The 26,596-nt window shown below is 44.5% G+C and overlaps 1 protein-coding gene across 6 annotated transcripts in view; it reads right to left on the bottom strand.

The window, feature by feature from the left end:
- The window catches only part of MCF2 (MCF.2 cell line derived transforming sequence), a 72,897-nt gene that overhangs the window by 13,433 nt on the left and 32,868 nt on the right, over positions 1–26,596 (bottom strand). For 4 of the 6 annotated variants that reach the window (XM_077922692.1, XM_077922693.1, XM_077922696.1 and 1 more), the window contains 18 exons: positions 26,330–26,446; positions 24,581–24,734; positions 22,129–22,249; positions 20,950–21,064; positions 20,399–20,518; positions 19,727–19,918; positions 17,577–17,768; positions 17,053–17,224; positions 14,140–14,228; positions 12,548–12,636; positions 12,091–12,157; positions 10,750–10,865; positions 10,538–10,607; positions 8,233–8,325; positions 5,039–5,131; positions 3,898–4,023; positions 3,176–3,397; positions 331–423 (listed from right to left, as the gene is read on the bottom strand). In XM_077922692.1, the coding sequence (XP_077778818.1) occupies positions 331–423; positions 3,176–3,397; positions 3,898–4,023; positions 5,039–5,131; positions 8,233–8,325; positions 10,538–10,607; positions 10,750–10,865; positions 12,091–12,157; positions 12,548–12,636; positions 14,140–14,228; positions 17,053–17,224; positions 17,577–17,768; positions 19,727–19,918; positions 20,399–20,518; positions 20,950–21,064; positions 22,129–22,249; positions 24,581–24,734; positions 26,330–26,446 (2,241 nt within the window). Of the gene's footprint in view, positions 1–330; positions 424–3,175; positions 3,398–3,897; positions 4,024–5,038; positions 5,132–8,232; positions 8,326–10,537; positions 10,608–10,749; positions 10,866–12,090; positions 12,158–12,547; positions 12,637–14,139; positions 14,229–17,052; positions 17,225–17,576; positions 17,769–19,726; positions 19,919–20,398; positions 20,519–20,949; positions 21,065–22,128; positions 22,254–24,580; positions 24,735–26,329; positions 26,447–26,596 lie in introns of all 6 variants that reach the window. The other 2 variants (XM_028715315.2, XM_077922694.1) reach the window with 1 other exon arrangement.

The following is a 26,596-nucleotide window of genomic DNA, read 5'->3' as shown; positions in this document are numbered from 1 at the left end:
GCTGAGATAAATTCACTAAATTGGCCAGTGGAGATTATGACAGTGCAAATGAAGCCTCCATGGCTGAGGGCAGTATATCATAAGAACATCAGAAGTATTTGGCTACGGAATCAGGCCAAAGGAAGGCCCTTCTAGTCCAGCGTCCTGTTCACACAGTTGCCAATAGGATGCCTATGGTCTGATCCTGCAGGGCACATATGGGTGCAAACAAGAGGCATGAATATGCTGCAGTAACCTACCTGGACATAATTTGAGGGGCAAATGCTTAACCTGGTGGAGCCAATGGTCTGGCTTTAAAAAAAGGAAAATCCTTACAAAAGCAAAACAAACCTGAACAACATAGACCTCTTCCCGACCGCTGTACCAGATCTCAAACTTCCGATGGTCTCCTTTCACATTTTCAGTGATCCCAACAGCGCTCATCTAAAAATAATAATAATAAAAAGCATTCATAGTGATTCAGTGATGGACAGACAATCTAAGTGGGCTGCATTATATTTCTGCATGCTTTGACATGGGCCTCCATTAGATGGGAGAGTGCATCTCTTTTACAGAGAGCCAGTGGTGGTGTAGTAGTTAAAGAGTCAGACTAGGACCTGAGAGACCCAGGTTCAAATGCCCCACACAGCCATGAACCTCACCGGGTGACCTTGGTGGGCCAGCCACCTTCTCCTAGCCTAACCCACCTCACAGGGTTGTTGTGAGAGGCTAAAATCAGGCAGAAGAGAGAGCCAAGCACACTACCCTTGAGCTCCTTGAAGGAAAGGTGGAAAATAAAGGTGCAATCAATCAATCAATCAATCAATAGTTAACAGCCTTGTCAGAAACAGAGCCCCTGCCATGGAGGAAGGAGCTCTCAAATATTCTGCACCCTCTTGGGGGGCTCCAACATTTCATGTAGACCCAAACTCAGGGCAGCAGTGATACCATCTTCTCTGACCCCTGAAGCTAACCAGGCTCCTCATCTGGTGCCCCTGAAGCCTCTCACTCCATGTCCAGATCACTGCTAGAATTGGGGGTCATGGCATTATTTATTTTTATTTATTTGTTACATTATATGCCACCTTTATATTCCAAGGATCTCAAGATGGTCTTCCCCATTCCAACAGTAAGGTAGTTTAGGTTAGGAGGCTGTGACTGGCCCAAGGTCACCCAGTGTGCTTCACAGCTGAGTGGGGATTCAAACCCTGCTCTCCCAAGTACTAGTCCAATACTCTAACCATTATGCCACACTGGGTCTCTCCACTCACCTTCTGGCCAGCATTATGAACTCCCTTTAAGCAGCTAGTTTACTAGATCTACATCCCCTTAGGGACCCAGGGGGAAGGGGGGGAAGAACCAAGGCAAACCAGTCGCTCCTTATAAATATGAATAAGCCGTTTATAAATAGATGTTCAGTTTACAGTTCCCATTGTTCACCCTTAATAAAACACTCTGTGTTCTCCATGCGCAAAGAACAATACTGTCAGGTGGCCTGAGACATTAAACCAATGAGGCCACCTGGCTAAACCTTCTGTTCCTTCCTCTCTGTTTTCTCTTCTTGGCATGGCTATCATCAGCTATGGAAAGCAGCCTTAGGGACACAAGAAGCCATTTGCCAGTTAAGTTTTGTTTCTGCAAAATTGGTTTCCAGGCACTGCTGAGAAAACAAGCTGTACCACCAGTTTTGGGAGCTGGGGTGCCTTTTTCTCACAGCTGTGGCTACTCTTGCACAGAAATGGACTCCATGCTCTGGTAACTTCCAGACTGGGCTGTTGCCATGTGCTCTACATGGGCCTGCCCCTTAACAGCAACATGGAATCTTGAATTGGTCCAGAATTCACCTGCCATGTTGGCTAGTTCATATCTGGTCCTAATTCAAGGTGTTTGCATTAGTGCAGGGGTCAGCAAACTTTTTTTGGAGGGGGCCAGTTCACTGTTCCCCAGACCTAGTGGTGGGCTGGACTGCGCACGCTGGTCCTTTCATCTGCAGAGAACAGGGATCGATCAGGTATAGGAGGGGCAAGATGATCTTTCAGTTCAATTTATGGCAAGTACACAGCTTAAGTTATGGTCTTCCACCCTCTTTCTGAAAGCCAACATTTGCATTTTTGTTAACAGTTCAGCTGAAATAATCTTGGAAGATAGGAAGCCTTTTACAGAGTCAGAGCACTGGTCCATCTATCTCAGTGTATTGTCTACACAGGCTGGCAGCAACTCTTCTGCGTTTCAGGCAGGAGACTCTCCCAGCCCCACATGGAGATGCCAGTGAATGGAGCTGGGACCTTATGCATGCAAAGCAGGTGCTCCATCACCGTAATTAGCCTTCCCTTGCATGAAGCAGCTTTTACACTCAAAGGAAATGTAAGTAACACCAGGATTTTTCCTGGAATTACAAATCCCTGAAATGTTCGACTTGTGAGAACAAAGGAAGGACTTGACACAAATGCACACATGCCTGGAGCGTAACAAAAGGCAGTTCACCAGAAAACTGCAAATCTGCAATCAGTGAGAAGAAAATCCAGTGTCGCAAATTCTGACAGAACTATCATAGGAGCAGGTGGCTGGTTGGGCACCCAAGGCAGAAGCGAAAAGCTGATGAGTATCAAACCAGAATGAGGGTCTTTTAAAAAGAGGCTCAGAATCTGCTTTTATACTGTCAGTTAATGGAATGGAATTGTTATGAGCTTATTATTATTGATGCAAACTTTCATGCAAACCGCTCTGGGCACTGCCTGACATAAAGTGGTACAGAAGAATCTGAAATAAAGGTAGATAAATAAATAAAACCATTTAGGGGAGCAATAAACCTAGACTTTATATATTGTTGTCTGGTTGGGAAAATTTCCTAAATATGTTCCACTTCAGATCAGCAGTGTAGCACCTGTTGGCACTTAAAAAAAATAATTAATGGAACAGGAAGATTAACAATAACATAACAGCATATAATTCTTTCCAATTAATTTAATCTAATTTTGTTCCATGCTAGCCACTTATCCACTTTTTTTGTTTTTGCATTTGAAAAGGGAAGAGAAAGGGAGGGGGGAAGGGGGTGGATAATCTAAAACCCCCCCAGGGAAAACAATGTCGCGCTGTGTGTGTGTGTGAGATGCAGTGATGAAGCACTTTGCTAAAAACCGACAACAAATGAAATGCCAAAGGTGGAATGCTGAATCTCCTTGAGGCTCCCACTTACTTTCAGAAAGTGCTTAAAACTGTACGAGGAGCTTTTGTCGTGGCTGTCGCCATGGTCCTCTCTCTTCTTGCAGAAGACCAGCGCTTTCTCATAGAGGAAGAGGTGCCTTTGCATCGGCTTGAATCTGGCCAGGTCCTTCATTTTTGTGGGACCTTTCCTGTGCCCCGTCCACACACTGAAAGATCCTTGCATCAGCACTTTGCCCAGCTCACCAATGTCTCCCTGGTAAGAACAATTGTATTTTGTTTGCTTGTTTTTAATGCACACAGGGGTTTCTTATCACAAAAGTGACTTACAAAGTAAAACAAAGCCTTCCGAAGACCCTTTCAAAGAGCTGCTTTGTCCTAGATTCCAGGCTCAGTGGCCTTACTGGGAAGAGAGTGCTATTCAGATAGTAACACAGAGATGGCTGCTCCTCTTTAATAATAATAATAATAATAATAATAATAATTATTATTATTATTATTATTATTATTATTATTATGATGATTATTACCCTGCCCATCTGGCTGTGTTTCCCCAGTCACTTTGGGCGGCTTATAGCATATCTAGATGGAAGTGTACTAAGCCAGTCTTCCTGAATTCAGAGCCCCTTCTGCTCATTCTGCTGAGTGGGGCCTCGACATCTGCCCCCCAAAGTCCTGCCCTGACAGCCCCACTGCATCCCATTCCCACTTAACGGCACGACGGATGCCTTCCCAACCAAAGAAAAGTCTACTTACATCGTAGCCAGTTATCGAAATCTGATGCATGGAGTCGTTGACTGACTTCAGCAAATCCAACATGGCGACCAGTGCCTCTTGGAGCTCCTGGACGCCTTCACAACTTGTGCTGTATTTCAGCAGCTCCTGAAAAAACATCAAAGTCAGGATTCTGAAAACATCCTGAAGTCAGGATTTTCTTTGCACTCCGGGCCGCTTCACATAGAAATATGTCAAACGTTGCATTGACTGCAATAAGAATGTCAGACGAGCCTGCTTGCTGGATCAGAGCAGTGGCCCATCTAGTCTAGCATCCTGTTCTCATGGTGGCCAACCAGATGCCCTGAGAACAACAGTGCTCTCCTCACTTGTGAAACTCAACAACTGGTATTCAGAGCCACACACTTCTGACATCGGAGGGGCCACATGTTCACTGTGACTAGTAATCATCAATAGCTGTCTCCTCCATGCATCTGCCTAACTGCCGTATTTTTTGCTCCATAAGACACACTTTTTTCCTCCTAAAAAGTAAGGGGAAATGTGTGTGCGTCTTATGGGGTGAATGCAGGCTGCGCAGCTATCACTGAAGCCAGCAGAGCGAGAGCTGCGCAGCGCCTCTTGTTCTGCTGGGTTCCCAGCGAAGCGGAAGGAGGAACGGAAGGGAGCCCTTACGGAGCCCCTTCCATCCCTCATCCCGCTTCGCTGGGAAGCCAGCAGAGCAAGAGCCGCTGCGCAGCTATCGCTGTTGCTCTGCTGGCTTCAGCAATAGCTGTGCAGCTTGCTTTGGCTTCTCCAGGAGGTGGGAGAAGGGACAGAGGGCAGCCCGTCAGTCCCTTCTCCCACCTCCCAGAAAAGCCAGCAAGAGCCGCTCTATCTTTAAAGAGCCACGCCAAGCTTGCTGGCTTTTCTTGTTTTCCTCCTCTAAAAACTAGGTGCGTCTTATGGTCGGGTGCATCTTATAGAGCGAAAAATACTGTATATTTTAAAGCCATCTAATTTGTTGGCCTTCACTACCTCTTGTGGAAGTGGATCCCAGTGCTTGGAAGTTTAGGAGACTCCCCTCACAGAGCTACAGTTCCCAGAGCTACCATTTTGTGAGGGGGTGCATTCCTGAAAGATGGAAGTGGTGTAGATCCATTCTTAGGAACAATGACATGAATACCTTCAGGAGCAGCTGGTATTTTGTTAACCGTTGCACAGGTTTGAGCAGATAGGAATCCAACGCAAGCTTATGCTCCAATTTCCTTTGGCATTCCTGCAACGAAACGGAAAGGCAAAATGTGGCACATTGTGTATGTCATCTTTTAAAATAAAAAAATATTAAATTCAGTACATGATTTTGGACTGGTGTAAAATTTTAACAAGAGGCGTTGAGGTTTATAAATTAAATGATTGGTAGCAATGTAATCTTAGCACCAAAATAGCCAGAGTAAACGATTAAGACTTGGAATTTGCAACAGCAATGATCATAGCAGCCAGACTAGCCATTGGAAATCAGTTAAGTCCACTGACATATTGAGATGGTATAAAAACATATGGTATGTAGCACTGTTGTTCATATTGTGAAAAAGAAATTAAAGGAAGGGCACCAAAGTTACTGAGAAATGGAGTTTGTTAAATATTGGAATGCAAAACTCAAAGACAATGTCAAGCCTTATATATTTTTGCATTCACATGTATAATTTAACACCCAGTTTAAAATATAATAGTTACCAGGGATGCTCAAGAAGTGTATACAGCACTTTTTAATTGACTTTTGGTTTCAGAATACAGTGATATTCCAAATTATATATATATATATATTAATCTTTTTGGTAATGATTTGATTACTTTTAAGATTTGCATTTTTTAATGTTTACAAAAGTTAACACTAAGTTTTTTTGCAGAAGCTAATCTGGATGACTGCTGAACATACAGGTCATTGGGAGGGGCCCAATGATGCTTCCTCAGCCCCTGGATAGCTATCACAAGGCCCAGCAGATGACAGTAGGCTAAAGAGGCAAAATCTGAAGCTTGTATAAAGCAGCTGATGAATAAATTTGTTCCTAGCTGTATTTTCAGATGATTTCTTAATCCACGTGCCAGGATCTCATTAATAGGCTGCCTGCAATCTTCTATGTCCTCCAAATGCGCCTCTCACAATCAGCATTATGGAAATGATGCAAAACTAGAGCTATCAAAATGAATGAGCAAAAATTTTAGAAGTTGTTGCCCAGTTTGGGATACAGATATATTTCCGGTTTGTCGAAGCAAGTCCCCTCAGTAGCGCTGGGCTGAGATATTACAGCACCTGAGGTGGACCCCAAAATGCTGCCCCACTCCCTAGTGGCAAAGCATGGGAGGGGGCCACAGGGAAGGTACAAAATTGTTAGGGGGCACAGAATTTCAACACATGGTGCTGCCTCAGTACAGCTGTGCACTTCCATTGCTGGGCTCTGTTAAAAATGGCTTCTCTATGCGAACCAGGAAGTGACCTCTCCAGACAACAGAACAATTCTTGTTTTCTAACTTTTGCAGCTGTGATCCCCTGGGTGATGTGGACGGCATTAGGCAGTTGAATGTCATGAATGAGCCAGCTCCCAGTGACAGTTTGCAACCAGCTGAAGAAAGCAGCCAGGAACAGAGAGGGTCAACTGCCAGTCAGGATGAGCATCGGCTAGTGCCAACTCTCCCACCCCTTGGAATGCGGGTTGATAAGGGAATGGATGAGTGAGCCAGAACCCAGCCAACGCTCTTGAGAAGTGCAAACTGGCACGAACAGAGAAGGAAGCAGTTTGTCAGAACGGGAAGAGATTGGAGCTGAGCCAATCCCTCCTAAGAGTGCACTGTCTCCTAGGGGGAAGTCACAAACCCACAAAGGAGGAATGGATTTGTAAACTAAATGAATATTTAATTTTGGCAAAATTAACTGCTATAATAATAAATCAGTCGAATCAAAAATTAAAAAAAGGAGTGGAAATGTTTTGATGAATATATGGCAAAATATTGCTCAAAAAAAGATACGCTAATATGCCCAGATTAAAATGTGAAGTACTGGATGGAAGAAAAATTAGTAAGGAAAGATAATGAGAATATATAGATGATTTGAGAAGATTGTAGAATGCAAAGATTATTGTAAATTGTATAATGTGGAGGAAACTGAGTGGGGGTGGGTGGAAGTGGGTGGAAGGAGAAAAGAAGAATATGATGGATTGAGGAAATATAAATGTACCGTATTTTTCGCTCCATAGGGCGCACCGGACCATAGGGCGCACCTAGTTGCGCTCCCCGGGCTTCAGGCTGCAGGCTGCTATCCGTAAGCCTTCGGAACCCGGTGGGAACTCCCGCCGCGCTCAGAAGGCTTGCGGATAGCTGCCTGAAGCCTGGAGAGCGAGAGGGGTCGGTGTGCACCGACCCCTCTCGCTCGCCAGGCTTCAGCAAAAGCCTGCATTCGCCCCATAGGACGCACACACATTTCCCCTTCATTTTTGGAGGGGGAAAAGTGTGTTCTATAGAGCGAAAAATACAGTAGATGTAGGGGGGGATGGGGAAGAAATGGTGTTGGCTTTGCTACATCTGTATTGTAATGTAATATGAGAAAACCAATTTTTAAAAAAACATTGTAACAAACAAATAAAAAGAGTACGCTGTCTCATGGGTGGGCTGGCCTTGCACCACATCATAAGACGAGCCTGAAAAAATCAGGCCAGTGGCCCATTTAGCCGAGCATCCCATCCTTAGCAGTGGCCAACAAGGAGAAGCCTACAAGAAGGACCCCAGCACAGCAGCAGCCCTCTCCCCTCCTGCAGTTTGCAGCAACGTGTTTCCAAAAGCATTGCTGCCTCTGATTGTGGAGGCAGAGAACAGCCATTGTGGTTAGTAGCCACAGATAGCCTTATCCTCCAGGAATTTGTCTAATACTCCTTTAAAGCCATCCAAGTTGGTGATCATCACTGCCCTCCTGTGGGAGTGAGTTCCGTAGTTCTTTGCTCCTCTTTCCAGGCAGATGGCGCAATAAAAATAAAATATATCTGCAAACATATTTATTATTACATTTCAGGGGCAAAGTTTTTATCGGTGGTTGCAAGAACCAATGATCCCTACCTTTAAGTCTGAACAAAATGCTTGTTTAACCTGGAGGTAGGCTGTCTGAATTGTGCATTGCTTTGTAGCGATTTGCTGGGTCTCTGGACCATAATAAAGATTCATTATGATTACATTTCAATCCCAACCTTTCCCCCGAGAGCTCAGTGTGCCATACGTGGTTCTCCTCTCCCCATTTTATCCTCAGAACCACCCTGCAAGGTAGGTTAGCTTGGCAGATAATGACTGGCCCAAGTGAGCTTTTCGCCTATCACCATAACAATGTGAAAATACCTGGAAGAAGAGGCTTTCTGCACACTGCCTCCACAGGTATTCAGATCGTGGCTTATTCTGACAGTATTTCTCGTACATCTGAAAATCTTCCCGCTGCAGGAGGAAGGAAAGAATGATAAATATATAACACCCCCTTGATTCTAAGTACATCCATTGCAGGGAACTTGTATCAGACAGCCACAGAACCTGTAGCTGTCTAATTCAAGTGGAACAGCCATAAACCTGGACCACAGAATTGTAGAGATGAAGGGATCCTGAGCATCATCTAGTCCAACCCCCTGCAATGAAGGAACCTGTTCTGGATCATAGAAATGGAGCACAGGCATTGCATGCTAAAGGTCCCAGGTTCAAATCCTAATATATCTAGGTAGGACTAGGCAAGATCCTTGTTTGAAACTGGGGACTGGTGGCGTGTCAGTATGACTGGGGTGGGGCACCTCAGGCCTGGGGAAGACTGCACATTATTATTATTATTATTATTATTATTATTATTATTATTATTCATTAAAATTTAAATGCCGCCCTTCTCCTGAAGATTACAGGGCAGTTTACAACATAAAACCACACAATGCATAACATAATGACAATGACAACAACAACAACAACAACAACAACAACAACAACACACACACACACACACACACACACACACACATACACACACACAATTGGAAAAGCCATAGATTGTTTAATCAGCCAATGGCCTAGCTGAAGAGGAATGTTTTTGCCTGGTGCCTAAAGCTATGTGGTAATATTAATAATGATGATAATAATTTATTATTTATATGCTGCCCATCTGACTGGGCTGCCCAAACCACTCTGGGTGGCTTCCAGCAAAATATAAAACCAGAGTAATGAAGGAACCAGGCGAGTCTCCCTGGGGAGAGCATCCCATGAACACTCATCCATCCTCTTTGGCCTCTGAGTCTGACCTTGTCCACTGTGGCCCTTGGAAGGGGTCCCCAGAAGGGAATGTGGCCCCCACACTGCAAAAAGCACCGCCCCACACAGAGACACATTGCTGCTCCTGTTTAGTGAGCGAATAGGAAGCAGGAAAGTAATGCTGTTGGTTCTAGCAACATAGGAAGTTGCCTTATGCTGCGCCAGGCCATTGGGTCAGTCTAGCTCACTGTTGCCTACTTCAACAATGGGGAAGTTTTTCCTGAAGTTAGCTACTTTCCCTTTGGGGCAACCAGTTGGAGGCAGGATGCTGGAGGTGGGAGGAAGTGGGGCTAATCTCCCCCCACCCAACTGCCTTGTCTACCACTCACCAACCAACAGGGGAGGGACAATTTTTTCTTACTAGTGGTCTAAGTTGAACACATGCAACAGGCTTTCCTTAAACTTCATACTACAAGGCTGGGGAATGTTTTTCGACCATGGGCAGCCTTCCGAAGGCCACAGGCTGATGATGTTTGGGAGCATAGGCGAAAGCAGGCAGAGCAGAGAATGTGGGTTTTACAGGGACACGGGTGGCGCTGTGGGTTAAACCACAGAGCCTAGGACTTGCCAATCAGGTTGGCGGTTCGAATCCCTGCAACGGGGTGGCTCCCGTTGTTCGGTCCCTGCTCCTGTCAACCTAGCAGTTCGAAAGCACGTCAAAGTGCAAGTAGATAAATAGGTACCGCTCCGGCAGGAAGGTAAACGGCGTTTCCGTGCACTGCTCTGGTTCGCCAGAAGCGGCTTAGTCATGTTGGCCACATGACCCGGAAGCTGTACACCGGCCCCCTCGGCCAATAAAGCGAGCTGAGCGCCGCAACCCGAGAGTCGGCCACGACTGGATCTAATGGTTTTACCTTACTTCTTAGACCAGACCATCCCTCTCTATCCTCCACCCAAACAGGTAAGAGGCATTACCTGGGTTTAAGGACACATTCAGGCCAGACAATCCTGCCCACCTAGCAGTTCGAAAGCACCCCTAAGTGCAAGTAGATAAATAGGTACCGCTTTTTAGCGGGAAGGTAAATGGCGTTTCCGTGTGCTGCGCTGGTGCTGGCTCGCCAGCTGCAGCTTCGGCATGCTGGCCACATGACCCGGCAGCGTCCGCGGACGGCGCCGGCTCCCAGCCTCTTAAGCGAGATGAGCGTGCAACCCTAGAGTCGGACACGACTGGCCTGTACGGGCAGGGGTACCTTTACCTTTACAGGCCAGACAAAAGCAATCAGGGTTTCTAGGTAGGGACAGGAATCATGGCCTGGGGAGAGTTCTGAGGGCCAGACAGGGAGGCCTGAAGGACTAAGGTTCCCCACCCCAGATCTGGAGCAAGAAGGATCACGAGCACAGCTCCAACAACATGCCTACTGACCCTTTCCAAGAAGCAATAGCCAACTTTCTCTGGGGCTTCCACACAGCTCTCCAGATGGTGGAGGAAAATCCTGCAAGAAAAAGAAAGAGGAAGGGGATGGAGAGGGTAGGAATGAAGAGTGGGTTACGTTTGCTTCCAGAACTCATTTTTAAAGGCAAGGGGTTGTAGAGGCAGGGGAAGACTGACAATGCAAAGGTTTCGTGGTGTCTTACTTGTTGTGAAAGTCGTATATCTCTGGCATGTTTCCAAAGAGAACATCTTTGCGGTTTTGCAAGGGGGGTGGCAAGAGAAAGGCCATGGTGGGGTTGTCCATCTCAGCTCTGTAGCCCTGCCGACAGCACAACCCCAAATGTAGTATTAGGCACACATGCAGATTGTCCAACCCCAAAGGGCCACGTTTAGTAGCATCATCACCTCTTGGTCCTAATGCTAAAAATCTCTTTGCATTCGTGCACCAGCCCCACAGGTGTGTTTGTTTGGCTTGTGTGTTTTCAGAGTATTATGACAGTAAAAATAGGCCACTGAGTGGCATGTTCAACAGGAGAATGTGAATGAGAATAATAAATGTTAAAACTGGAATGGGGAGTAGGGATAGATCAGTCTGTCAATTTTGGTTTTGCTCAGTTTCACATCTTTCCCATTATTAAGTTCAGTTCCCTACATTTTCACATCAGTTTGCATTTATTTATTTTTTAAAGTAAAAAGTCCTCATGAAAATTTATCAGCATCTACTGGGCATTTTTCCCATTATACAAATTTATTTCTGCATGTGATTTCTGTCTAATACAGTGGTACCTCGGGTTACATACGCTTCAGGTTACATACGCTTCAGGTTAGACTCCGCTAACCCAGAAATAGTGCTTCAGGTTAAGAACTTTGCTTCAGGATGAGAACAGAAATCGTGCAACGGCAGCGCAGCAGCAGCTGGAGAGCCCATTAGCTAAAGTGGTGCTTCAGGTTAAGAACAGTTTTGGGTTAAGAACGGACCTCCAGAACGAAATAAGTTCTTAACCCGAGGTACCACTGTATACATATTTCAATGTTCATCAATTTTGTATGCACAACTTTCTCCTAACATGTTTTTTGCATATTTAATCCTAATGTATATAACTATATTAATTGTTCAATGAATTTGTTTTTGCCTTATTTGTATGCTATTGTGTTTTTAATATGATTACCACAATTGTAGCATTGTCTTGAAAATATTAATGCTATTGTTATTGTGAGCTGCATTGAGATCAGCATTGTTGCTGGAATACAAATATGAAATCATTTTTTTAAAAAAAATCATGTATCAACTTTTTTGTACGCATTATTTGGTTGGAGAACTGTATTGCCAAATACAGAGAAGTTTGACTTTCTAAGGGTAGATGCATTTTGGTTTGGGTATTGCTTCAGGAAGTGTGAATTAGGCTAAGACGTGCACAAAACTGAATTCCTCCTCATCCTGCGCATCTGTTAGCATCTAGCTTTCTTGTGGTCAGATACAGAAGTAAAATAAGTATCCCAGATACATCTAAGAGTGAAGCAAGAAGAAACAAAGGCACACTTACCATCAAAATGGTGAACAACTCCTCAACGTAAACCCGCTCAGTTTCTATAAGCTCGTTTATCACATAGCTAAAATGAAGAAGGGGGGGGGGGAATCAAGGTTGGGTACATGTAGAAATTCCACAAAGAGCTGGGGAAAAACAGTAGCATGTACAATCCAGCTTTCTAAATGTGCAAGAATTTATTGGAGGAAGAAAAACATAAATATTCTAGTCCTCATGTTACAAAGATGTGCTTGAAAGGGTGAGAGTAAAGCCTGGTTATTCCTCACCCCCCACCCCCACCCCAATGAAGGGGCGTACATTTTGCTTTGGATGAGGCCTAATCATCACAGCAAGTCCAAGGTCGTTCTTCAAATGTTTTGAGTAAAAGGAACAGAAAACTTTCCCAAGCACAAATCAGGGTTTGTTTGCATGACTAGCAGAGAAGTTGGTGGATTAAAAAGGGGGTGAAGAATACCTTTTCAATATGTCTAAACTGTCTTCACTTTCTGATATGCAGAACTGCAGCGAATTCCTTTTCTCCTGATAATCGTGCATCACTTCAATCTAGAGGGAAACAAAATGCTTTAGGAAGAGGAAAAATAATAACAATAATAAAAGCTTTGAAGTGACAACTTGAAGCCTGCTATTTTAAAATGATTCATGTGCTGCCCTAAACGTGAACTTGCATTTTGCAATGTACTAGTGGGGTACATCGCTGCTAGAGGAACCTTTTGCAGTATGGGGGCCTCATTCCTCAGAGGACAACTGTATGGTGGCCACACAACTGCGGTTGGAAGCAAAAGGAAATAAAAGTGTAGCCAGAGGCAAAAAAAAAAGGGGGGGGGGAGCAGAGCAACAAATGTGATTTTCATGTTTGTACATTATGCAACATTCCAGCAATGTAAAAAGCCAGAGGTTTCCAAGCACGTAATAAGCATAATTACTGATCAAGGATTTATTGCACCTAGGCAAAAGTAGACAAGGAGGTCACAGAGCATGACCAACAAACAGGAGTCAAAGAGGGCTGGGTGGGTAGGGGCTACATTTGGTTCCAGGTCTGGAGTTCCCCATCCCTTGCTTACTGTCTAGAATCTGACACAGGAGAGTCAACAGAAGAAGAGGAAGGAAATAGTAGCAGGATGGAAGAATATGGCCTGGTTTGTGCACAACACTAAACCAAAGTTAAGTGCTACATGAATGAGCTTGAGTGAGCTTGCTCATCTCCCTCCCCTCTCTTCCCCTAGCACAGCCTCAAGGAGGAGACTAGAAGTATCTGCTTCCTAATTTAAACAAACCACTGCCTATAGCAGCCCACTCTAAGCTATTGTTAGTTTAAACTCTGGCTCTTTGAAACAAGAGAAGATCAAACCATGGTTTCTAAACCAAGATTGTTAAATAAATCATAGTTTAAATCAACTTCCACACCCCAGACTGGATGCAGCAACAAACTGTGGTTAGTTTACACTCGGAGAAAAATGCTTCTGATCTCCAAGCCACACCAAAGGATCAATGAGCCTTGATCCAACGGCTTATCCAGGTTAGTTTATGTAGCACTAATTTAAAGCTTGGTTTGGGCATTTCATCTGAACTGGGCAAGTGAGTAGGCATAAGACTGCACTGATAAAACTTCTGTCCCATTTACACATTTTAGCTATGTGGTCCCCCATCCATCTTGTTTTTTTATGCTTGTTCTGGACAAGGAGTGTCAATGCTGCATCAAAATATGTGGTTTGAGGAGCACTTTGTTAATGGTATGCGGGATTTCCCTCAAAGTCATTCCTTTGACTATGGTATGTAGCCGAAACAGCACCAACCATGCACAACAGAGAGGAATCAATGGCTTAAGGAGGAGAGGACCTAAAAAGCACGACAAGGATAGATCATGTTCAGTGTCCTTAGAATGCTCAGCATCTATTGCAAGTAGGGAGACAAGTTGGTGAGGATTGGAATAGAGTCCCTTAGAAAACGGCATGGCTGGTTGGATGGCAGGTAGGAACACGGAACAGGACCGTTCCACATTGATTTTGTGGATGTCACACTTGTACTTAAACATTTTTAACCACCTACCTTGCGGGAACTTTGAGATTTCCTTGAAGTCTTCTTCCCAGGCAGTGAGATATCGAATGAAAATTTCAAACTGGAATTAAAATCTACACCTTGGACATAAGAGAAAGAAGAAGGGCAGATTATAGTCTACAAGTTACAGATTACTTTTGTGCAAAGGAATTACATTAAACTACATTACACCACCTGTTTAAAAGGTAGATAAGTTCAGTTAGTTAATGCTGGAAACAAAATAGATGTGAGTGTGTTCCTGTGTGCACACATGTTTTAACAAAGAGGATGAAACATTTTAAAAGTGAAAAAAAGTTATTGGGGGGAACTATTAATTATAACAAAAGATTTGTAAATAAATAAATGGCGTTTAGGAAACAAAAGAATTTTTTTACTATGTAATCACACAGAATTCGAAATGAACAAAATCTGAGATTAAATTTAAAAATTCATAATCTGACAAGGTACCAGGAAAAGGTCTGAAGCATCCTATTTTGCTTTACTGCCTCTTCAAGTTGCATTTTTATTTTTTATTAAATTTGTATACCACCATTCATCTGCAGATCACAGGGCATTGGGTTATATCCTACTCGGAGTAGACCCATTGAAGTGGCTACATTTGGACTATTTAAATGTCACTACTCTTGACTGTCGTTAAGCTGTCCACTATTTGACTTATTTTGCACATAACTCTGAGATCTAATATTATTATTATTCATTTATATACCTCTTTTCACTCCAAAAGCCCCCCCCAAAAAAAGAAGAGTGGCTAATAATATTTTAATAAACAACAGATAATGTGCTATATCCAGCTTTGATGGCATTTCTTGGGTAATTAAATTTCCCACGCAAACCCGCACCATCAAACCACCATATTGTTGTGGGGCTAGCATTTATTCATGCAAAACTTTATTTATTTAAAGTACTTCTACACCAAACTTCAGCTTAAAAACACCCAGGACATCTATCTATCAATCAATCATTTAGAAACACTCCTGACAAACTACAATTCCCAGGATTCTTTGAGGGAAGCCATGGTGTCTGTTTAGAGTGGTATAAAACTGCTTTAAACTCATAATGCAGCTGGGCCGCACTGAAAGGATTTCTGGATATAATGGAAGGGTGGAAATACTGATAAGGCTACACATATCACTCTACCCAGCCCAAGTCCTTTAATACACATATTTCCTATAAAATCTAACCATATATATTTTCTAGGTTGAAAAGAATCTAAAATAAGGCCCCTCAAAGGAAAGGCAATGGACTTCCTTTCCAGGAGAAGATGCAATTGAGGAAGAAAAGGAACAGTATCTAATTTTATTGACATAGATAAGTGTTGAATATCCGTTAGATAGAAGAAGCACCTTTAATGAAGTAATGGGCAAAGGATGTTGGGAGAAAAACAGACGCAGAAGAATGCAAACAGATATGAAGAGAAGCTGCCCCATCTTCAAACTGCGCTGTTGCAAAAATAAAACGGTTACAACATTACTACTTCCACAAGGTCTCATTGATGTCGGACAGCATTATCAGAAAGAAAACTCCCAAATAAGGTAGAGGGTTTAAACTGCATTTGCCCTGCTGCCTACAAGCTCTTAAAATGACAGGCAGCACTTCAGTGAGAGGTCCCTAAGGATGTTAACTGGGAGAAACCCTAAATTAGCATGTACCAAATACATAAATAGCACAATCCCAGTTTGGGCTGGACAACCAGTGGTTTGCTGAGCACAAATGACAGTTCCCAGGGGGTTCAATAAAATGATCATTTCTGCTGACAGTCTGAGATTATAGAAATCAGAACGTCTTGTTCACATGTTACACTGAACACAGGTACAAGTTGTCTATGCATGTATAACTATTTATATGAAAGAGTGTTACACTTGTAGATTTGCACAGCTTAGCTGTATCAAAACACAGGTACACAGACTGTGGACTCCGCTATACAGTTGCAAATATAACGTTTTAGGTGTGTTTTAAGTGCATTATACAAATGTGACACTAGATGGCGAGGGTGAGGTTAGGGCAAATACAATATATTTTTCAAAACTTTTTTTTTACATGTGTCTAGATTCCATCTGTGTTATCATTGAATGTCACATGTGAATAAGTGCATAAATGTACAGCTCAACTATTTGTGTACATGGATTGTTTACTCATTGAATGTAACATGCGAACAGCCTTGGAGGGCCACCTGCAAACCAAAACACTTTGCCTGAGAGCTGTCCTGTACTGTAGTTGGAGCACCCAGAGGAATGTAGTCCTCCTTTAAGGTAAAGGGACCCCTGACCATTAGGTCCAGTCGTGACCGACTCTCGTGTTGCGGCGCTCATCTCGCTTTACTGGTCGAGGGAGCTTTCAAACTGCTAGGTTGGCAGGAGCAGGGACCGAGCAACGGGAGCTCACCCCATCGCGGGGATTCGAACCGCCGACCCTCTGATCAGCAAGCCCTAGGCTCTGTGGTTTAACCCACAGCGCCACCCGCGTCCCAGTAGTCCTCCTTTAGAAGACGTCCAAAATCTTCAAGCAGAAGTTCCTCTCCAGCAATCACACTGCACACTTATGTCTCCCATTATGTAAAGAGTGGGCAGAAAGCAGTCACATATTAAAAGTGCAATACAGATGAATAATTCAGATTGCAAAAGGGATTCCCTCCATACTATATTAAGTGGAGGCCACAAGAGATATAAATAACAATCAGTTTGGGTTATTTTTTGAAGACACTGCAGGGTACTTAAAGAATACACTTGCAAAACAGCTCTGAGGACTAGAGAAGGAAAAGACTTGTTGGTGCCCTCCACAGTTAGCTTCACTCTCTGATCACACATACAAAGAAATCTACGACATTCTCAAGCCCATTCTCATTCCATCTTCCCCACCGATACCTAATGAACATTTCTGAATGACGTAACTTTAAAAGCAGGTTACCATGTTTGGGGGAAAACAAAGGAGATTTCGACCGGGGTGGGTTTTCTGGCCGTGGGGCTACCAGCTGCACAGGGCGTGCTTGTTTGTCCGCTAGCTTTTTGAAGCAAGCCTGCCTGTTCTCGAACATGCTCCGCACATTCTCAAGCTTCATCTGGACCATTTGTATCCGAGCCTGCAGATTCCAAAAAGGAAAACCCCATAAGCAAATCTTGCAGAATTGGCTTGTCACATATCACGGGTGTTTGATCAAGCCCAGCTCCTGTGAAGCGGAGGTCAGTTTGAGACACAATATTGGATCTCCTAGTAGTTCAGGCTGGTGATCAGCTCTAATCTGGAAGCCTCCATAAGAGTCAGGGACCCACTTTGGCCTATTGGTGTAAAGCCTGGGAGGCAACCCCAGCCTAGGCCAACAAGCTTAATTGCGCCAGTATTTTCAGGTTGTTGGATTCAAGGCTAGCACACTGTGTAGCGGAGCTCTTGCTATCACGGCCAGCACAAATGCGATTCCTCTACCACGGGCCTACCTTTAGTTCAGGAGTTAAGATGGGCTCAAAGTCAGAGTACAGGGTTTGTGGGTCAGCATATAAATGCAGCGAAGAACTCTCAAGGAAATTCTCTATGTCTTGGAGAGCTTTCTGGGCACCTTCTCGAGACTGGCATTTATCCATCTGCTGGTTGGCTAGAAGGTAGGCTCCTTCATCGCAGCACTCCAGGGCCTGGTGAAAAAACATGAGTAGGAACAGGTTGGTGGTCATGCCTAGGGTAATGACCAACTGGCAGTCTGTAGGCAGCAGTAGACTTCCCCTCTCCCATCTGTTATGAACAGGCTTAGAGGACAGGAGGAGATTCAAGGTGGAAGTATTGTCTCCAATGTCCTCTTCCAACCAGCTCCAGCAACTGCCTAACCCTCTTATTCTGCTGCATTGTTGTCATCATGTGCTTTGCATCCAGTGCCAGGAAAATCACAGGTCACCCTTATTAAGGAGACCTCCTACACTGTGCTAGAGGTGGCTCTTCTATCGTTCTCTGACTCTGGGGGGTGACTCCTCCATAGCTTCTCCTGTTCCACAGCCATGCTTTGACATGCAACTGCAGAATCAGCTATGAGCTCTTAAAGGGAGAGGCGGTGGAAGAGAAGGTCCAGTCTGTACGTCTGAGTACTGCTAGGCCATAAGACCTGCAAAAGCAGCCAGAACTTCCAGGATTCCCAAGCGTTTCCCAAGTGCTGTTGTTGGTCTACAGAGGACAGAAAAGGGAGCCAGCTATAACTCAGCTAGCCACATGAGAAGACCCCCTGAGGTTTCTTGCAGAGCTGAGACTTCTTGGAGACCAATAAGACCTGCAGCAGCAGTTGGAACTTATTTGTTAATTAAATTCCAAAATACAACAGCAAAAAAATAAAAATAAACCTCTAAGCCTATTTTTCTTTGTTATATTGAATTTATTCTAATTTGCTAATTGTTTATATTTTTTGTCCACTTTGAATTTATTGAATATGTTTTGTAAATTGACCTCTCCCCCACCCCAAAGCTTTTGATGACTGATTGTTTGTTACAGGCTGCTTTGGGCACAGAGTTCACTGTGGAAAGGCAGCATTTAAATGCCTCTGGTCCACTGCAGAGCAACATCTTCTGCAGCTCAGCCTGCAATTTCCTATGAGATCTGTCCAGGGTCCTGATCTGCCTTGCCTTGCCCAGACCAGACCGGATCTTGACAATTTCTACCACGTCCCCTGCAAACCCCAAGGCCTGTGGTCCTGATCTCCCCTGTCTCTTGGCGTTTAACCGGCAGCCTGTGTGGTTTGAAATCAACTGTGCAGGCAAAGGCATCCCACTTTGAACGCCCCAGTGAGTAGCCGACTGTCAAGGCTCGCAAAGTGGCATGCACAGATCTTTCCATAGAACTGTGCAGGATCAGCAGTACCAGCAAAAACAAACATACAAAAACACCCTTTCATTCCAGGCATGTCTTTTCCTGTGCCACAGCTGGTATCATTGATGGGCATGGCTGGGCCAAATAGGGACACCTAATTAGGCTCCAGACTGGAGGTTCCCTGCTCCTGGCCTACAAAATTAGAATCCTGAACCAACAAGAAGTCAACTCCACAATCCAGGATGATGCAATAGTATAATTTCATCTTCTTCTACATTATCTATTCTGGGGAGGAGCAAGGAGCTATGTGGGACACTGAAGCCTCAGAAATGCTATTTAGCCTTCCCTCTGGCTTCTTTAATTTCGAGAAAGTTTCACTCCCACACTTGCAAACTTGTAAATTAAAACTGGGGTTCTGTGGCTAGTAGCCCATCCTGCCCTCCTGCAGGATCACAGCAGATGCACAGCTCCATCCTTTGCATGCAGAGTTGGACTCTGAAAGCAACGCTCTGTCATTCATTCACTGTGTCTGGAGGTCCACCTCTGGACATTAGAAGAGTTTGGATTTGATATCCCGCCTTTCACTCCCTTTAAGGAGTCTCAAAGCGGCTAACATTCTCCTTTCCCTTCCTCCCCCACAACAAACACTCTGTGAGGTGAGTGGGGCTGAGAGACTTCAAAGAAGTGTGACTGGCCCAAGGTCACCCAGCAGCTGCATGTGGAGGAGCGGAGACGCGAACCCGGTTCCCCAGATTAGGAGTCTACCGCTCTTAACCACTACACCACACTGGCTCCACATTACCTGCTGCAGAGAAGTGAGAAGGTCCAAGGTTCTTTGGAGCTGGTTGTGCTTCCTTTTGATCTCCTCCAGCAAGATATCCGAATGGTGCCGCAGCTCATTACACTGCTGGCAGATCAAGTTGAGGGCGTAGTGGTGGTTGGTTGCCAGCTGGTGCCCATGAAGGATCACAACCTGAGCCTTCCCTGTCAACTCCTATGTAACATCCAAATAAAAGAGGGGGTAGGAGTTATATTTCTAGACTGTGTGAGGAAGAAGGGTCACCATGTGGCCCTCACAGGCCTCTCTATCTAGCCCTCAAAGCTCTTCCCAGGCAACACCTTCTCTCCCCAGTCACACACTGTCCCTACTTCACAGCCTCTTTGAGTCTTCTTTCCTGGCTGGAATGTGTCCTTGAACTCTTATCATGCTCCTTGCTTGTGAGGATGGCGGAAAAATGTGAGAGAAAGCAGCCTACTGCACAAAGGCAACGCTTACAGTTGTTGCTCTGCCAACTTTTGTCCCTTGTGTCATCTGCTGAAGAGATGTCAGAGTGCCCCCCACCTCCAGCCATCCTGGCCAATAGTCAGGGGTCTTGGAAGCTGTAGTACAGCACCATGGAACACCTCCCCATCCCCGCTCTAGGTGGGTTAGGATGGCTGTTCCTCACTGACACCAACTGGATGGCGCTCTCACCTGTGCCATTTTGTTCAAGTTTTCCAGATCCAACACCCTCTGTTTTACTTGAGATACATTATCTCCAGTATCCGGCACCTCCCTTTGCTTCTCCATTAAAAATTCAATGGCTTTACTGAGCTAAAAGGAAGAGGAAATTTTGTCAAAAAGAAAAACAAAAACAGGAGGGGCACAATATTATTTAAAGCACAGAAGGGGAACTTGTGGCTCTTAGGTTCCCCTCATGTGGTCTACACATTCCTCTTTGCTCTGTTTTCACTTGAAAATGTTGTGTTATGTTTGAGCAAGGAAGACATCTGAAGCTAAACAAGCAGAGAATGGGGGTGGCAGGGGTGGTCTTCTGCCCACCACAGGCTCCAGTTCCACACATCAAAGGAGCCACACACCCCATGACATCTCCTGCAGATCAAAGGCCCTTCACAGGGGGAAAGGGTCCTCTATACCTTTCAAGCACACAGTAGTTGAAAGCTACTGTGTGGGTCGAATGAATATTAAAAAACGCCAGCAATAGTTTCTTAGCCAGGGCTGATGGGATGGGGACCTCATCCTACCTCTTGGAAATGTTGCTCGAATTTCCAAAGCTGCAAATACTGCTCCATCTTCAGCTGATGTTTCTCCCAGAATCCATCAAAAGCAATTTCCATTTCATGTAACTGTGCAAGCAACCTTTTTTTCACAAGAGGGAGCTGATTTAGTTATCCATTTAAAAAAATGTACTATTGTAACCCAAGAAATCATTAATAAAAACAATAAAAAACCCTCAACTGCATTTCTACCAGGTGGTCCCAAGCCATTAAAAAAAGACATTTTTACAAAGAGCTCAACCCCTTAAAAAGAAAAAGGAAAAAGCAGGCACCTTTTAGATTTCACACAATGTCCCTGACGCGGCATCGTCAGAAATTTAAATGGACTCCAGCCACCCAATGCGTATTTGGACTGCTGAGGACTGGAAACTCCAGAATCCAGCAAGGTACTTTGCCAAACCCCCACCCCCCGAAAACAACCCTTAGGTGTTGTTGCAACCTCCTTTCACCAGGGAACAAATTGTAGCTTGTCCAAGGTAAAAGAAGGCTGTCCCGTTCAGAGGTGGCACAGGTGCAAGACAGGTGAGGATGTTTCCATTGCACACAGAGAAGAAGAGGTTGTATCCAAGGTGGTGGCTTGCCTGCTTGCCCCCCCATAACTTTTGCCATTGCTGGGGGGTGGATGGGAATGCACTCCAATGGAGTGCCTACCTGACCCCAGGCACACGGCTGCTTTCTTCCCCAACAGGAATGGAAGAGCATCTTCCAACCATCACAGACAACACTAAGCTAGATGGACTATATAAAGATAATTTCCTGTTCGTATTTTGGGGGGAAGAGCTATTGCTCGGTGGTAGGGCTTCCACATGCAGAAGGTTCTAGGTTCAATTCCCAGCATCTCCAGGTAGGGCTTGGAACATAGTACCCAGCCATTGTGACTAGCAGTCATTGATAGCCTTTATCCTTAAGTTCTCCTGTGCATTGTTTTGCAGGAAACCTCAGGAGCAGAGAATGTTCTTATACTCTGGTCCTTCTTATGGGTTCCCAACAGGCATCTGCTTGGCCACTGTGAGAACAGGATGCTGGACAAGATGGGTCATTGGCATGATCCAACAGGGTTCATCTTATGTTTCTATGCTTTCAATGGGCAAGACAGTGATCCTAGTCAACAGCTTTTAAAATGTGCATGATGCTCAACGTGCTCACCGGTTGACAGTCTCCCAGTCACCAGATCTCTCCTGTGGTTCCTCTTTGTCAGGTTCATCCATGTCAGGTTCCTCTAAACTACACAGCAGCATGTTTCCTTCTTTGGTCACTGTCGTAATATCTTCCTGCAGCATGTATAATAAGCACTGCTGATTAATATGTCACCAGAACCACCATGGTGGTCTTCCGTTTCCAACTCAATGAGGTGTCAAGGACCACAATTCCAAAAGGAGCCCTCTGAACCCAACCCTCAGCTGGAATCAAATCTACACCACATCTGCAATTGCACCTGCTCACCTGTCCCTGGGTATATTTAGCTTGCAGAAGAGAAGACTAAGGGAAGACATGGTCTTCAAACATCTGGTGGGGCTGTCATGCAGAAGATGGAGCAGATTAACATCTGTTGTTCTAGAGGGCATAACTAGAAATATTGAGAACTAGAACCAACTAATAAAAACTGAATATGTGTTTTATATTGATCAGGACCAGGGAGCTGGGCTCTTTCACTGTATTTCCCCATCAATTTTACTGTTGGTGTGGGTGGACCCACAAAAATCGTAGATGACGAATAGCCATAATCTGCCTGGAAGTGGGAGAAATGAGCAACTGGGACCCTGCCTGCTCTATAAGCAGTTCCCCACACAGCAAACTTTGGCACACTTCCAGAGCTGGTTTGCCAAAGCACGTTATGCTCTCACTTTGGTTTAAGTATCATGGCTGCTTTTACAGGAACTCTAAACATAATGCGAAGCTCTCCATCAGCCTTATGTAAAGAAGCAGATATGTGCACAAAGGTCCAAGCAGCTTCTATGGAAGAGACACAAACATGGTGCTGCACCATCCATTTTGATCCATCATGACTGCTCTGCTGTGTACCTGAAACATACCACAACTGCTGGATGGGATGCAGGTCTAGCAATACCCGTATTAAGAGACTCAACATTAGGAAAACCTTCCCAATGGTATGAGCCGTTTGACCTTAGAAAATACTCCTTTGAGAGAGATGGTGGACTCTCCTTCATTGGAGTTACTGAAGCCACAAGCTGGAATGGCCATCTGTCAGGGACAGGGATGGCTGAATCTGTCACTTTCTCTCGGTTTCTCATTTTCCCAATCTTAAATTCAGTTCTTCACATTTCTGCAGCAAACTGAAAATCTGTCCAAGTTTTAGTGCAATAATAATAGTCACATTTTTGTATGCAGTTTGGACAAATACACACATTTTTGTTAAGCCGTTTTCCCTAATATAACACATTTTTTGTTTGCTGTTTTATACATACAATTATTTGCATACTTTACTCTGACATGTCCATTTTGGTCTATATTACTTGATTGGGGAACCACAATGCAAAATCCAGAGAACTGTGGATTTTGAAGGTTGTGTTTTGTCTTGGAAACTGCAAATTAGGTAGTTTCACCTTCCAATGAGAACTGAATCGATTCCCCCCTCCCTCTGTCCCTGGTTAGAGATGCTATAGTTGAGGCAAGATCTCTATACAGAGTTCAGAGTCAGAACTGGCAACACTATTTCTTATTCTGTAATTCTAGGATTTCCTTGCTCATAGGCAGAGTGTAAGGTCTAAGGGGACAGAAGTTAATGCAATATTTGCTTATGAAACTTTGTGTGTACCATGTGCCTTTCTGAAGTTGTAGAAATAAGAAACAAGCAATAACAGCTAGGGCCGAGACACCTAGTTTAAGAAATCACGATCTATCACTTCGAAATGGCAGGATTAATAAGATAGATGCACATCAGTTTGAGCAGGAGTAAAATAATGGCGCTGAAGAATTGCTTTGATTAATGGACTGGATTTCCTTGTCCCTTCCTCCACCCATCAAACGTGGCAGCCTTTAGCTAGCAAATAGTGATTCCAGGACAATAATATACCATAGCACAGGGGCAAAAGCAAGGAAAGGAAAGCAGGACAGTGAAATGTCATTTCCTCCCTGACATCCCAACCTGTTTATTGAATAGTTGCTTGTGTGGGGATTATATGATGCTCCCCCCGCCCAACACCTGCTAGGGAACTAGGTTTGTTGCAGAACCCCTTCACATCTAAATGCAATCTGAATTTGGTCTATGGTCAGAGGCAGTAATGGTTCCGAATACCAGTCGCTGGAAACCAGGGGAGGGAAGAGTGCTCTTATTATGCTCAGGTCCTGCTTTCCGGTTTCTCTTGGGGCATCTGGTTGGCCACTGTGAGAACAGGATGCTGGACTAGATGGGCCATTGGCCTGATCCAGCAGGCTCTTCCTAGACCCTTATGCTAGTGTGCAATTGAGTCCCACCCCAAAAAAAGTCTAGAATTGCTTCCCGCCCCCCGCACAAGTGCTTTACTCTAATTGTGCAAACCTAAATCTCCAGTATGGGATTGAACCCTTCCTGCAAAACAGTTATCGAGTCTGGAGGTGACCAAAGTTTTTCACAGGATCAGGTAATTTCGGATGCAACTTGCCTTCAGCTGATAGTATTTCTCTGTGCGCAGTGCCAGGATGCGTTCAATTGAGTAGGCATCATCTGGGAGCTCTGTTTCTGCCAGCTCCATGCCAAAGGATTGCAACATCTGGGCAATTTCCTTCACTGTTAGTGCAAAGCTTTCTATGGCCTGGGGGAGAAAGTTTTCTGTTAATCAGCTTGGCATGCCGCTTGGTGCTTAAGCTTGATAAAAGCAGCAGTGAGGTATTTATTTATATAGTTGCTTATTTTCATTTAGGAATCGCTTCCCCTGATGGATTTGCAATGGACAACAAAAAAGCATTGGCAATAAAAACATATTCAGGTCCAATACAGAACAAATTCAGGTCCAATACAGGTATAGACTGGGATAAAAACAAATCTGCACTTTAAAGGATGTTTAGAAAACCAAGGTGTTCCGTAGGCACAAACAGATAATGGAGACTTTCAAACCAAGGGGCTTCCAAATGGCAGGTGCTGCTACACTAAAGGTGTGAATTCCACACAACATGCACCTCCTGATGATATGGTACCTGCAGGAGAAGGTGCTCTCCTGCAAAGTGCAGTGATTGGTTGGGTATATAAGTGGTGAGATGATGAGCTTTGTACACCAGCGTGTCCTGCTAACTGAACACAATGCATTCTCTGGAAATTGTTCATTAGGTGAGCAATTCTACTGATTGCTAAAGGGTAAATTCTAATGTGTTCCTGACCAAGGAACTTTGACCCCACCCAGAAGCCAAAGAAATCCTCAGGAAACCACAGGAGAACCCAGAAAAGTTTATCTCTGGTTTGTCTGATCACTCTCCCTCCCTCAGCCAACCAGCGAAAGGCAAACAAGGAAGTAAAAAATGCTCTCTGTTCTGATATCTGAATCAGCAGTGTGTATAGCAAAGTTCAGGTACTGTGTTTGGATATGTGAATTTTCACATAGCGAATGTTCATAGAGCGGGACCTACATACACCTACAACTTAGTTCAGCTGTTGTTGGTAGGACTGAAGTTCACCATAGCTCTGTGGCAGAACAATTTACTTTGCATGCAGAACACTCCAGGTTACATCCCAGGGATCTCCAGTTAAAAGGGATCTAGTACTGCAGCTAATGACGGGAAGTCCCTTCTCTCTTCAGGACCCTGAGAAGCTGCTGGCAGCCAGAGTACTAACATGGGTAGCCAACTTGCTACACTCCAGATATTAGTAGACTCCAGCTCCCATAATCTCTGACTAGTGCCCTTGCTGAGGCTGGTGGGAGCTGGAGTCCTGGATGGTAACTTCATGAACTTCCCATTGCATGGTCCAAAATTACCCAAGGTATGTTATAATTTTGCATATATGCTAAAGCCTGCGGCATCTACTCTCTGCACTTGCCAATGCTGCATACCTCTTTGCCTCCCCCTCCATGACCAAATCCCCTCCCTTGAATCTTTACCTCTGCTCCCTATTCCTCACAGCTTGCACCAAGCCCATTGCCCTAACACCCACCCCTCTCTCCTCCAGCTCCACCCCCTTTTAAAGGGGGAGAGGCATTTCACACTTTTACTTGCTAAACCACTGTGTGAAGGGCCTCCCCTCTCTGTTAAACCTTGCTTCAGGCGTGCGTAGCCACTCTCCTGGGTGTACCTGCAGTTCCTCACACCACAGTTGATGTGGCACGTGAAATGCAGAGCATGATGACACCTTACATTTTTATGTATATAAGAAGATATTACACACACATTTACAACAGCATTAATGGGAGGAACATACTGTTCTGAAGATGACCCATTCGCTATGGCAATACTCCAAGGTGCCCCCAAATTCAGGTGTTAACTGCTTTTCATCGATGTATGTCAGCAAGTCACTGACCGAACTCAGCATTACAACCTGGGGGAAGAGAAAAGGGGGAAATAGACCTGTAGCTTAATATTCACAGGGTTAGATACCTGATTCTGCAGGAGTCATTTCACTGAATATACCAGCACATGTATCCATTTAATCAGCCTTGCAATTAGCCAACCCCAGCCCCAAAACCAA

Source organism: Podarcis muralis, chromosome Z, assembly GCF_964188315.1.
Source record: "Podarcis muralis chromosome Z, rPodMur119.hap1.1, whole genome shotgun sequence".
Taxonomy (NCBI): domain Eukaryota; kingdom Metazoa; phylum Chordata; class Lepidosauria; order Squamata; family Lacertidae; genus Podarcis; species Podarcis muralis.
This window is presented reverse-complemented; position numbering and strand designations above follow the sequence as displayed.